This window comes from Pantherophis guttatus, chromosome 2, assembly GCF_059756535.1.
Source record: "Pantherophis guttatus breed Tessera chromosome 2, ASM5975653v1, whole genome shotgun sequence".
NCBI classification, from domain to species: domain Eukaryota; kingdom Metazoa; phylum Chordata; class Lepidosauria; order Squamata; family Colubridae; genus Pantherophis; species Pantherophis guttatus.
This window is the reverse complement of record NC_142064.1, coordinates 35,393,852-35,407,489: the sequence shown is the minus strand read 5'-3', so window position 1 is coordinate 35,407,489 and position 13,638 is coordinate 35,393,852. Positions and strand designations below refer to the sequence as shown.

General features: G+C 37.3%; 1 protein-coding gene across 2 annotated transcripts in view; it reads right to left on the bottom strand.

Moving 5' to 3' along the window:
* Positions 1-13,638, bottom strand: part of CERT1 (ceramide transporter 1) — a 69,780-nt gene that overhangs the window by 35,503 nt on the left and 20,639 nt on the right. For both annotated transcript variants that reach the window (XM_034441132.3, XM_034441131.2), the window contains exon 4: positions 732-839. In XM_034441132.3, the coding sequence (XP_034297023.1) occupies positions 732-839 (108 nt within the window). The remainder of the gene's footprint in view (positions 1-731; positions 840-13,638) is intronic.

Below are 13,638 nucleotides of genomic sequence, written 5' to 3'. Positions count from 1 at the left end.
TAAAAATTGAAGTGTTCTTACCAAAGAGCCTCCCCGCCCCACCAAAACCCTTCAATCTTGTGCTTATGTGTCATTCCTCTAAGACAGCCAGCTTGGTCTAGACTCTAGTGGTTAAGGCTCCAGGCTAGAAACTGGGAGACTGTGAATTCTAATCCAGCCTTAGGCATAAAAGCCAGTTGGGTAATTTTGGGCCAGTCACTCTTTTTTACCCACCTCACCTCACCAAGTTGTTATGAATAAAATAGGAGGAGGAAGGAGTATTAGATATGTTTAGTGCTTTGAGTTACATATAAAAATAATAAAAGCATGAAATAAATAAATGACCAGCTTAACAAACCAAGCCATATGGGTCATATAGTTTTATTGTAATAGCTTCAGGTACAAAGTCTGAATGCATTTTCCTCTTCCCTCCCTGTATCTTTATGTGAACTAGAAGTTTTTCTAAGATATTTATTCAAATGAGTTTCTAGGAATGGGCTCGAGACCCTTTTCTGCTTTGGTAGCAGCTCTGTCTCCTGTCCTTCAAGGCCATTCCCTATTCCTTCTACATTAAGTGATATTCAGGTACATTGTTTTTGACCCCATGTATTTTTGCCTATATGAGAAAATGTAACAGAACTCATCAATAAAACATACATTATTATCAAGGTATTTTCAGGATTTATTTACATACACATTATATACAAAGAAATAGATTTCTTTCAACAGTATCATTGTTTTTCATATCTAACCTTGAATGAAGAGGTTGATGTTGCAGAGTACCCACTTGCTCCAGATACAAGGGATGCCATAGAGCCATGACGTCGCAAACTTGATTCCGATCCATAGCCAGATTCAGTCTAAAGTACAGATACATGCATTAGTAATGGAATAAAGAGGCAGACCTTCACTGAATGAATTACTCAGATTAGTATTTTAAAAGAAAACAGTGGACTAGAGAAAGGCATCCAGAATGTGTTCACGTGTGTGCGTATACAGACACAGATACCATTTTAATACATACTACATGAAGACGCCATCACCTGAAAACTTAACTGGTTGCAAGAAAGGAAGGGAAAATATCATTATGAACTATTTCAGTCAAGCTTACTTCCAGAAATTATCTAGTGAAAAACAAAGGGGAAAAATTTATTCATTAAATTCACTAACGCTAACTAAATACCAGGAAACATGGAAATAAATATTTCCTATTTTCTTTCCTTTCCCCCATCATGCAGCCCTTCATGCAGAATGTCACATTCTGGCTATCTGCCTTCTTAGGCTTTAGCTAAGCAAACTGCAGCCACTTTAATAAACAAACAATGAGCCAGTTTGGTCTAGTAGTTAAGGCAAAAGGCTAGAAACCAGGAGACCATGAGTTCAAATTCTGCTTTAGCCATGAAAGACAGGTAGATGACCTTGGGCTGGTTATTCCCTCTCAGTCCAACTCACCTCACAGAATTGTTGTTATGGGGAAAGGAGGAGGAAGGAACGTTAGATATGTTTGTCACTTCAAATTATTTATAAAAATAATAAAGGCGATATTTAAATTAAATAAAAAATAAACTGAGGTTATTCAGAACCTCAGTGACACCTGAACTCTGAATTTTAACTATAGAAAGTCCACAACTCAAATTTCTGAACTTTTATTAAATAATTTTCAAACCATTTGTCAGCCCAAATGCTCCATAACTGCAGGCTCTGTAATTTAATATAGCTAGGATGTTTTTTTGAGTTCTTTTAATATATCTATATTGATTACTTACAAAAAGTTTTCCTTGAGAATATTTGGAAAAAGTAAAAAAATCAAAATTTGAGAAATGAGTGAGATACAGTATGTTGCTATATAATCTAAGTGTGCCATGATTTTAAAAACTAACAAAAGTATTATGGATATTATGAAGGGGAAGAGCCAGGAAAAGGATGCAAAAAGAATGACATAGATAAATAAGAAGCCACTAATTCTTAAAAACTAGTTCTTTGAGTTAAATAAGAATATCATAAAAGTTTCACCAAAGATAAAAATGCTGTTATTTTTGCTCTTTATGGATAAGCAATTATGAGCCATTAAGTTGGTGTTGATTCTAAGAACTGTCCCTAGCCAACTCTTTAAGTATCGTCAGTTGCCTTCTCTAATATGAAGTTCAAAAGCATCAACACTCTTTACATCCTGCTTTTTAATTATTATTATTATTATTATTATTATTATTATTATTATTATTTTATTAGTTTTAAAAGTAAAACAATGGACATTGCTCAACGTCTCTGGTTTCTAACATTTACGTCAAAATCAAGTTAATAAGTAATCTATTCCTTGTTCTATATACAAATTTACATATCTCCTACTTCATTATATATCAAGTATACAATATTTTACTTCCTAACCAACTATGCATGTATTTAATAAACCAATATTACATTCACAATATACATTGATATATTAATATACATTGATATATACATTTCCAGACATTCGTTATCCCTTATTTTTGGCATTCTTCCTCTTATCTAACCAATTATAAAATATATTCCAGACTTCATAGTATTTTGATTCACTTTTGTCTTTGAGTTCTAAAGTAAGTCTGTCATCCTGCTTCTTCAATTCCCATTTTTATACATGGATAGGTGGATACTATTTTCCAATAATTATCCAATAATAATTCTATTTTTTCAAACTGCACTGAAGTAAGTTTACCAGTGGCATTTTGTTCTGGTCCTGAATCAGACTCTTAAGTAATCATAAACATTAGAGTGTGCAGAAAATCAGGATTTAAGCAAACAAATGACCCTTCTCCATACTGGAAAGGAAACTACTCTAGACATCTTTCTTTTCTCTTCTAAGTAGTTCCAAAAACTGACACAAAACAATAAACAAATTAAACCTGAACAGAACATGGATTCAGTTCCATATCAAATTAGCAGTTTTTTGTTGTTGTAGAGCCCTTAAGTATGCTTCTAGATTTCACAGTTTATAGTATGTTAGAAAACAAATTAGTTCTACTGGAGAACTGCAGCAGTGATCACATTTATTTGCTAGAATGGGCACTTCTCTGGGGGCATGGTATCTGCACATTCTGAAATATGAAACTAACACAAATCAACAGCCCTGATTCTCAAACAAAGCTCAAGAGTGCCACCTAGAGTAGGTTTTCATTATGCTGGGATGCTTGATAATTTCTTCTCCCCATTTCATAGTCAAACTTAATTTCTTTTGCATAACAGTTTAGTTAGACATGTTTTAATGTGGCAGACACCATTAAGCAATTTCACATTATTTTTCTTAAAATAAAACACAATAAATTCAAATACTTTAAAATTACATTGGTAAAATATTAAAGATGAGTGTGTTGGAAGAAATGTCCATCTGGGTTCAGTTCCAAGTGGGAGAGAAAGACACTGGAAACATGGAAACTGTTTGGAAAGATGGTTTAATAGTGGACAGGACCACATGGTTTGAGGTCCTGGGCAATTAAGCACATGGGTGAGAGAGAGATTTATATCCTCTCTTGGGCCCCGCCTTGGAGCTTCCTGCTCCTGTTTAAGGGCAGGTATCCTGATTGGTTGTCAGACTCCCATGGGGCCATGCAGGGGTAACTTTGTAGTTGTCTTGAGTCCCAGGCTTGGTTGAATCTTGTTGGGTGATGAGGTAATGAAGCTAATCCTATAATGTCCTGAGGGTAAAGGTCTTAATCCCATCATCCTGGAGCTGAAGTGGGGGGGCAGGGAGCTGCAGGGAGCTGCTTTGTCTTTAAAAACATGTTTCTCCTTTTCTCATCCAGGGAAATATAGTAATCTGCCTTTTTAATATTTCCTAGAATATTTCATTCTTCTAGGAGATGGATGGATGCTAACTTTTTTACAAGTGTATCCATCAAATTGATAGGCAAATAGAGTACAATCACTGACACATGCTTAGAGATTTAACAAGCTGAACCAGAACCTTTATGCTACTAGAAGATTATCTTGAATTAGATGAAGCATGATATGCACACTGAACAGAGAGGAGCAAAGGGCAAAATGTTGATAAAAAGCAGAAGACTCTGCCATAATGACTAAGCTGCAGAGCATAGGTCACTTGCAGAGGAGAGGAAATGCAGAAAGGTGGGGGGGGCTAACCACATATAGCCATTATGAGAAATTATTGAACAGGATTAGCATGGAGGCAAGTAAAGGATTTTTGGGAATTTAACAAGGAAGAAAAAAATAGCAAAGAACAGATCAGAAAGAAAAGATAATCGGTGGTGTCAAAAGCAGAATATGAACCAAGGAAGGAGAAACAGAGCAGAGATTTTTTTAAAATTGGCAAGAAACTGTCATTTTAATCAAAGCAATTTCAGTACTGCACATAAATAAACCAATTTTCTTGGATCTGCCAAAATTTAATTTTCTATCTCTATACGGTATTTCTATTCTATTATCTTCCTACCTCTTAAACCTTAAGACTGCTAATTTTCTTCCTCTGAAGCAATTCTTTTTTCTTCCTCTGTAGTTTTAACATTTATGGTTCTAATTCCTTTAATTTACCTGTTTCTTCTTTTCTTTTACATTTGAATACTATTTCCGACATGTGCTTATGTCTGACTTTTCTGCTAGGAAATTCTTTAGTCTTATTACACTTTTAACATTAAAGAAAGTTTATTCTCTCCACTGTTTTGAATCCAAATCCTGTATTCCTAAGACAAGGATGGCTTATGTAAGGCTTGGTTTCTTACTTGTAGCCACAGCAGAATAGAAGTGATAGTGCAGTGCACAACCAATTACACCATATGTCACAAAGTATGATGACACATAGGACATTGCTATCTCTACATGTAGCAGCAACATCAGGGAAAATAGTAACCATGATTGTTTTCTACCTTCTATTTCTTCCATTAGCCTAATGATCTTGCAATCTGTCATGAAATGTTTTGAAATGTTCCCTCCATTTTGTTTATTTCCAAACATATATTTTATTCCTAGCTTTGCCATTTTGACAAATGCTATAACTTGAAGCTTTTTTCTGTTGAGACTTAGAACTGCAATTAAATGCCTTTAAAGAATAAGATAATTGGATAGCTAAGCCATAATAAATACACCTGTTCTTCCTTTTCATTTTTTTGTGACTATAGTACCTTTCTGATCTATTTGAACTCTGAATCCTCAGTGGTTTTTTTACTACACCCATGATATTTTACTGTTTCTCCCTCTTATTATCTGATGATACATTTCATCATCCTTTTAAAAAATTACTTTGAGTCTATCCCTTCATTTTCAAATTCTTCCATATCTCTATCCACACAGGTCTTTATTACATTTGAACATACCATTACTCATTTTGTTTTTCCATCGCCTTTTTTATTATCCTTCATTTTAAATGGAGAGAGAGAGAGAGAGAGAAATAAAGCAGATCCCAAAGAGGTGATGCTTTTATTAAACCAAATGAAGTTTTACAGAAGTATTGCAAGTATTCAAATACTGTTCATCATATGCAAGGTGGTTAAAAGCCATAAGAAAGGGACAAAAAACAATTGCTGGTCAGCTAGCTCTATCCAGATCACATTCATATAAGTGAATTATGTATTTAGCATTTATGTGTTTGTCACAATCAACAGAATTCTACTTATTCTATTTTTGACACAGAACCACATCCAAACACAATCAACATTTTTTAGGAAAAAATAAAGTTTACCATTTCCTGTAACAATAGTAGCCACTAGATGGCGTCAACAAAAAGAATATGAAGCAATTCCTAGAGGTTACTATCGGTCAAAATCCAGCAGTAACCTTTATCCTGCCTCCATTACATTCCAGTAAGTCTACATTTAAATGTTTTCAAGACTTCCTAATTTAAATGATTGGTGGTTTACAAATGTTCTGACTCCAGCAGCAAATCCTGAACTGTTTCAGGTTTTTAAAAATAAAATTATACAAGCTGCAACTCAGACAGGATAAGACTTTACCTGTAAAAACAGAATAGAATTACACATTAACACCAACATGAAGGCTCTGGACAAATCTTAACTCTGTCAAGAGATCAGCAATACAAAATGTAAACACTGGTTAATAACCTTATATGTAGAAAGACAAGAGAAGCAGAGCAGAGTCTACCCCAACCTTGTGTCCTCTGCGCATTCTGGGGCTGCACATCCCAAATTCACGGCTGAGAGCACTCAAACACAACAAAAATATTAGGAAGAACCCCACTGACAATGGGTTTGTCTAGTGGGCACTTTATTTATTAATAAAATTATCCATCTCATCCGAAGTGACCCTTTATTATCATAAAGTTACACAAAAGTCTTGCCTGCACCCTTAAGTGCTAGCTTTAGTTACAAGCTAATGCTAACATTACCTAATGTCCTAAAAAGAAAAACAAGAAAGCCACCGAACAGTCATTTCAGTGGACTATACACACTCTCACTTCATAGCATTCCCCCTCCAACAATGTAGTACTGGAAATAGCCAAACAAGGGGACAGTTAAAGTGGGCATAAGATATGCCTCTAGGCTTGCTGCTTCTTTGTATTCAAAGAATACTTTCACATTAACATTTGGTTTGATTCATAAGTCACAATGATCAGAATCCCAGGGGAAAAAAGACAGTTCGGCTCATGTTTTCCTATGCTATCAAGCTTCTTATAAAGCAGCCTTGTTCAGCAAAAATCAAACACAAGAAGTGAACTGATATAATGGACCTATGTACCCTCCTCCCCAGACTAAGCACAGCAAAGGGACTGGACAAAGTTGGATTGTGGTCCAAATTGTCTTTTGGGAGGGAGACAGCACTCTCCGGATAGCAACCTATCTACTTTACAATGTGGTAAGCCAATCCTAATGCATTTTATGGGCTCATTCTACTAAGAGGAGTTCTGGGCTCCTGGCCCAAGCCCTGCTCTGCTGGCACTTTAAAAACAGACGAATTTATTATTGTGTAAATTTGTATATCTTCTATAGAATCTCTTTTTTTAAAAAAAAAAGTATAGAACTTTAAAAATACAAAAAACTAGTTAGCAAAAAGTGCAGAGAGAAAAAAAGGAAAATAAAAAGGGGAAATATGTAAATGACTCTTTTCCCTTCTTCATGACAAGTATAATTTCAGTAACTTACCTTCTCTAACATTTCAACCTAAAATCTCTTTCTACCATTACTTGTCTTTAATCTAAAAGCAAATACAGCCTCATCAATCTTAATCAGCAAAAGAGCCACCAGAAATAACTACATATATTTTCACATTAAACAAGTACATCAATTTCATATTCCTTTCATTTATCTTTATAGTAATTTATCTCTCTTTTTCAAAATACAGTCTCCCCTCTTCTTCCCATATCTTATCTTATATCTGTATACTATTAAATCTCTCCTGTCTCAAACCTTTAACTAGGTGAAACAGTGCATCATACAGCAACAATTTTTGAATTATGATACCTGAAATGCGTAATTTTATAAAATGTGTCCAAAATCTGAAACCGATCTCTCCAGTGGAACAGTAATTTGCTATATTTGTGACTGCTTTAATGCTGCTGCAGTGTACTACTGTGCCACTGCCCAAAGGTTTAGTAGGCTGATCCCATCCCTAGTCCTTTGGAAGGAAGGTGGGTAGACTGGTCCCTCCTTCCAGGGCTGGAGATCAGGTGCAGACTGATACCGCCCTTTTGAACTCATTTTTATAATAGGGGACAAGTTCTGAGTACATTGTTGCCAAATATCCTTGAATTCTTCCAGAATTAAAATACTTGTCTCCATTCTGAATTAGTGGGTAATTATAATCTTTAATTCTTTCTGGTTGTCTCTAGTAAGCAGCCTTCAAGGTCTCCTCTTATCATGCTTTTCCCAATGCCACATTTTTTCAGGAAAAGATTTCTTACACTTAAATTCAAAATCTTCATATATTTTAATAGGATTTTAAACAAACCACTTATTCTAATTATTCTAATTATTTCATAATCTTATTTTCAGTCTCTCTAGCCCCTTAGTCCATAATTTTTTTTTTACAAAACTACCGTTCTATTTACCCTTATTTCCAAGTAACAAAGTTCTTAAACTTACATGAAACCTTTTTTTTTTTGCTGAGGACTGAAGGAAAATCCAGTGTAATAAAAATGGTCCTTATGAAGGTTCTTAATATCCAAAAAAGCGATTTACAAGCCATTTCCCAAGAAAGTGATTAAGATAGGAAGTGGGCGTACCCAGTATCTCTTTGAAGACTTCGAACTGCAGCTTGGGCAAAGCTAACTCTCCCAGATCCCAGAGCTCTAAAACCTGCCAGAGACCACTATTTTATGGTCTCATCATGGGGAACATCTGTTATGAAGCACTATGGGTGGTCCCAGATCCTCTCATTAATCTGAATTCATTCACTGGGTCCTCTTCCTGATGCGGGCATCAGCTCCCATCTTCAGTTCACTATGTTTCCCATAAAAGATCGAAAAAGAAATCCTTTTTGTGCACTTAAACAGATGCATTGAATATAATTCTAAGTAATCATTATATATAGTAAAGATATTTACTATACACAAGAAAAAGGAGGTAATTATTGAAGAGGTGAGAGATACCTCATAAATATAAAATATATCCATTAATTAATCATTAGTTACAAATGATACAGGCAATCTTGTGCTGAATACACTATATGTGGAATGAGAAGAAATTTTGACCTCTGTTTAATCAGGCGCAATTGTTTTATTTAAAAGGTTCAAATAGATCCCTAGTAATGGGTCAGTTTGTTGGCTACCTCATTAAAAGTTTGTATTATTCATGCAACTGCTACCTTGTGATGCAGTTCCATAATTGCAAGAATATACTTGAAGCATGCCCTTGCAATTACAATTCAAGGTTCAGCACTTAATGATATAAAACCACATGCCAGACAGAGAAACAGAGAATTTTAATATCTTTATTGTCATACAACAGCAAACCTGTTCAAGTTGTATGATGACACAGAAAATTATTTTATTTTCAAACTTCTAATCTATTATCTTTTGAATAAGAATGTCAGTTACAGTATAACATACAGCACATACAATGTTATATAAATAAAAGTTAGATAACTAGAGTACATGCCAGGGTGGGCGTGGCCAACTCAATGTCACTGATGTTGGGGGTGCCTGTGGTGGTCTGAATGCTCTGCCAGTGAAAACGGGCTCTCAAGCTCCGTTTTCAACTACAACAGCATCCTGCAACCTTCTGCCAGCAAAAATGGAGCTCGGGGGGGGCTGCACATGGCCCTCGCGAGCTCTGTCTTCACTAGCAGAGGCACCATGGGCCAGTCCTTTGCTGTTTCCAGAGCGGCCCGCTGGCCAGATCTAACCCCCCTCAGGCCAGATCCGGCCCACAGGCCTTGAGTTTGACACCCCTCTATGTGCTGAAATAATATTGTAAAACACCAAGATATTATTGCTTTCTCTTTTTTCTCAGAAAAGAAACAAATTTTGGAAAAGGTGATATAATTTTTAAATGATCCTTTATAAATATGAAATTGTTGTTATCCCAAGAAAATAAAAGATTATGTAAGCTGTGATATTACTAGCACAGGAAACAATGATTTTATATAAAAAGTGTTCATTGTAATAATATGAATATTTACAACAGAAGTAAAGCACTTCATAATTTATTTCCCCTCAATTCTCTGGGAAGAAAACAGAAAAGAGTATCTTTAAAAAAGAAGAGAATCCTCTTTTAGGAAGATGTTTTACAGCTGAACTTAAACAAGATTTGAAGTCTGTCTTCAAGACCAGATTCACTTCACTTTGCAATAACAGACAAACCTCAGATAACACCAATTTAGGATAATTTAGCAAGACTTTATTTGGACAGTATGAACCTTGCTATCTAGGTTAAGCTACTCTAATGCATTTTTTATGAAGTCTTTAATTATGATTCAAAAAATTCCAAATATTCTAAACTGTGGCTGTCTATATGCTGGGGTTATACCATTTGCCAGACTAATATGAAGCCTTAATATTTTCAGCGGCTTTACTCAAAGGCCCATATCCATCAATATTAGCCTGCCCTGGTAGAGAGACAGAGAAAAAAGAAAAAAACTCTTTCTCAGTGTTTATTTTGTGTGCCTCCATGAAAGCCACAAGGCACAGTTGTGGCTTTTTCAGTTGTGGTTTCCAAAGTGAAACTTGGCTTACTGAGTGAGTATTATAGGCTTTTAAGTATGGAGTAAAAGTTTCTGTCATAAAATATAGCAGCATTTAGCTGACCTTGGCAGATCCAAAATAAGTCAAACAGAATAAATACTTGGAAGTCTTTGAGCTATGGATAGACAACACTGGGAAGTTAAGACAATGGCAAACCACTTCCATATTTCTCCCAAGAAATGTTGAAAAATGTTGACATTGAGAATGACTAAAGATAAACTTTAACTTCACCTGTCTTCTTTAAAGGATTTTATTTGGTTGATTTATAATCTCAGGATGAGTTCAATTTTAATTTCACACATAGTTGTTAGTAATTCATTTTGGTATGACTATGAGCTTGAACTCTAATGCTTCAATGTAAATCTATATATATAAAACTGAAAACCACTCACGCCATAATCACGAAATCTCCAGAACTGTAAAGCCTACAAACTTGAAATTTGCCACATACATTCCTCTTGGCTTCTAGGTGCTCACTAAGAAAGGATTTTTCAAAATGACCATCAGAACATTAGTATTTTCTATATTATTATTAACATGCTCTGATGCTAAGGAGTTCTACTCCTCCTCCCCACCTGAAAAGAAATTTGTTCCAAATGCAAAACACAAGCAGAGGAGAGGAGTTTCAGTTTCAGTTTTACTTTCACAGCAACCAGAGGATAGGATAGGGGAGCCTTCTGTGGAGCAAGCCTGAGGGAGAGAAGGGAATAGGATGGGGAGGCTTCTGTGGGGCAAGCCTGAGGGAAAGAAGAGGATAGGATAGGAGACGTTTCTGTAGGGCAAGGCTGAGGGAGAGAAGAGGAGAGGAGAGAAGCTGATCGTAACTACTCATTAATTTTCAAGCTGTAAATATCGATTTATCAAGCCCCATCACATAGTTTCGTAGCGAAGCATGGGTATCCAGCTAGTAACTGTATATTTTGTAAATTGCCCTGGGATTTGGGGTGGTGGTGGGGGGGGTGGTAGTATAGAAAAGATATGCATTCATAAATATCTGGAAAAATTGACACTAATATATCAAAATTGCAATTTACTAGCACAAGTAGCTTAACAAAAAAAACCCCCACCTCTTTATATTTAAAGTTCCTGCGTACGTTTACTTAAAGATATGAAGCTGGAACTTGGACTATTCAAGTTTGAGTACTGAAAAACAATCTTCCTTCAAAATTTGCTACATTACATCTTTAAGCATCTCTCAGAAACAACCATGGTATCTTGAGATACTGGTCCCTTATGAGTAAGATGCAAAGATCAAGACACATTTTACTCATCTGCACTAAATGCCTATTTGCTTCTGGGATTATTTCAAAAGTGTTTGTTTTGTCTTTAAAACACTAATTTCTTATATTTTCTCCCATTCACTTGATCGCCCTAGTTCTTGTTCTATATTGTATATGAAATTTGTAAGGAGCAAATAAAAAAAAACTATTTGCTTTATGAAAATAAAGGAGAAACACATTATCAGGTAGGTCCAAAGTCTTGTTGGAATTCATTTGCATTTTAGAAAATCACATTCCTTCTTGTGGAACATTCTGAATATATAGCCATGATGGCGAACCTATGGCACACGTGCCACAGGTGGCACACAGTGCCCTCTCATGGGCACGTGAGCCGTCGCCCCAATTCAGCTCTGCCATGCATGCGCGCACACCTCCCGTGGTCAGCTGGTTGTTGGGTCTCTGCCACACATGTGTGGGGTGCATGTAGAGGGGGCGCACATGTGCGGGAGGAGGCAGGGTGCATGCGGGGGGCCATGCGTGCATGCACCGGGTGGGGTACATGCAGGGGGGTGGGATGAATGTGCAGGGGCCACACGCACATTGCATTTTGTGGGTTTGGGCACACGCTTGCGCTTTGGGCACTCGGTCCGGAAAAGGTTAGCCATCACTGCCCTATACCCATGATGATGAATCTATGGCACGCATGCCACAGGTGGCACATGTAGCCATATCAGTGGGCATGCCAGCTCAGCTCTGGCACACATGCGTGCACTGGCCAGCTGATTTTCGGGCCTCCTGGGCCCACCAGAAGTAGGGAAACAGGCTGTTTCCTGCCTCTGGAGGGCCTGGCGGGGGGGGGAAGGCCCGTTTTCTTTTTTCACCTGGCTCCAGATCCTCTCTGCGTATCTATGGAGGGCAAAAACAGCCTTTCCCACTCCCTCGGAGGCCCTCCGGAGGCCTGAAATGGCCCATTTTCCAATTCCCGGTGGGACAGGAAATGAAGTTTTTTTGCTGTCCCCAGCCTCTAGAGACTCCTAGACAGCAAAAAAAACCCCACTTCCTGTCTCACTGGGAATTGGTAAATGGGCCGTTTCAGACCTCCAGAGGGTCTCCAAGGGAGTGGGAAAGGCTGTTTTCATCCTCCCCAGATACACAGAGAGGATCTGGAGCCAGGTGAGAAAAAAAACGGGCCTACCGGGCCATCACGTGGCAGGAGCGGGGGGGGGGAGGGAGATTGTGTGTGCATGTGCAGGGCGGAGCGCATAGAATTATGGGTGTGGGCACGCACACTAACCTCTCTTGCCCAACACACCCCGGCACACGATGGCAAAAAGGTTAGCCATCACTGCCCTATACCATTTCAAATGATTGTCCAATCTTTTCTTAAAAACTTCCAGTGTTGGAACATTCACAACTTCTGGAGGCAAGTTGCTTCACCGATTGTTCTAACTGTCTGGAAATTTCTCCTTAGTTCTAAGTTGCTTCTCTCCTTGATTAGTTTCCACCCATTGCTTCCTGCCCTGCCCTCAGATGCTTTGGAGAATAACTTGACTCCCCTCTTCTTTCTGGCAACCCCCGAGATATTGAAACAGTACTATCATGTCACCCCTAGTCCTTTTCATTAAATTAGACATACCCAATTACAGCAACAACTCTTGATATATTTTAGCCTCCAGTCCCCTAATTGTTGCTCTTCTCTGCACTCTTTCTAGAGTCTTTTTTATATCGTGGCAACCAAAACTGGATGCAGTATTCCAAGTGTGGTCTTACCAAGGCATTATAAAATAGTATTAATACTTCACATGATCTTGATTTTATCCCTCGTTAATGAACTGTGTTGGCTTTTTTGGCAGCTGTAGCACACTGCTGGCTCATATTTAAGTGATTGTCCACTAGGACTCCTAGATCCCTCACAGTTACTATTATTGGGTCAGGTACCACATATACTGTACCTGTGCATTTGGTTTATCTTGACTAACTTTTTTCACCATTGAATTTCATTTTGTTAGATAGCACACAATGTTCAAGTCTGTCAAGACCCTTCTGCATCTTGACCGTCTTAGATCCAGCACTTTTTAACCCTTGCTGCAACCATGAGACTTAGGAAGTATGTATGTGCATGATTGTGTATCAATCAGATTATCTCTGAAAAAAGAGGCTTTAACCAAAACACATAAAATTCTAATTAAAGCTCACACTTCGTGACAATTTATTTTTTTCATCTACCAGCAATCCTTGACTTATGACTGGAATTTCTGTCGTAACTCATTGCGGTTGTATATGCTGGATCCAATTGTATGACAATTTCTACGGTGA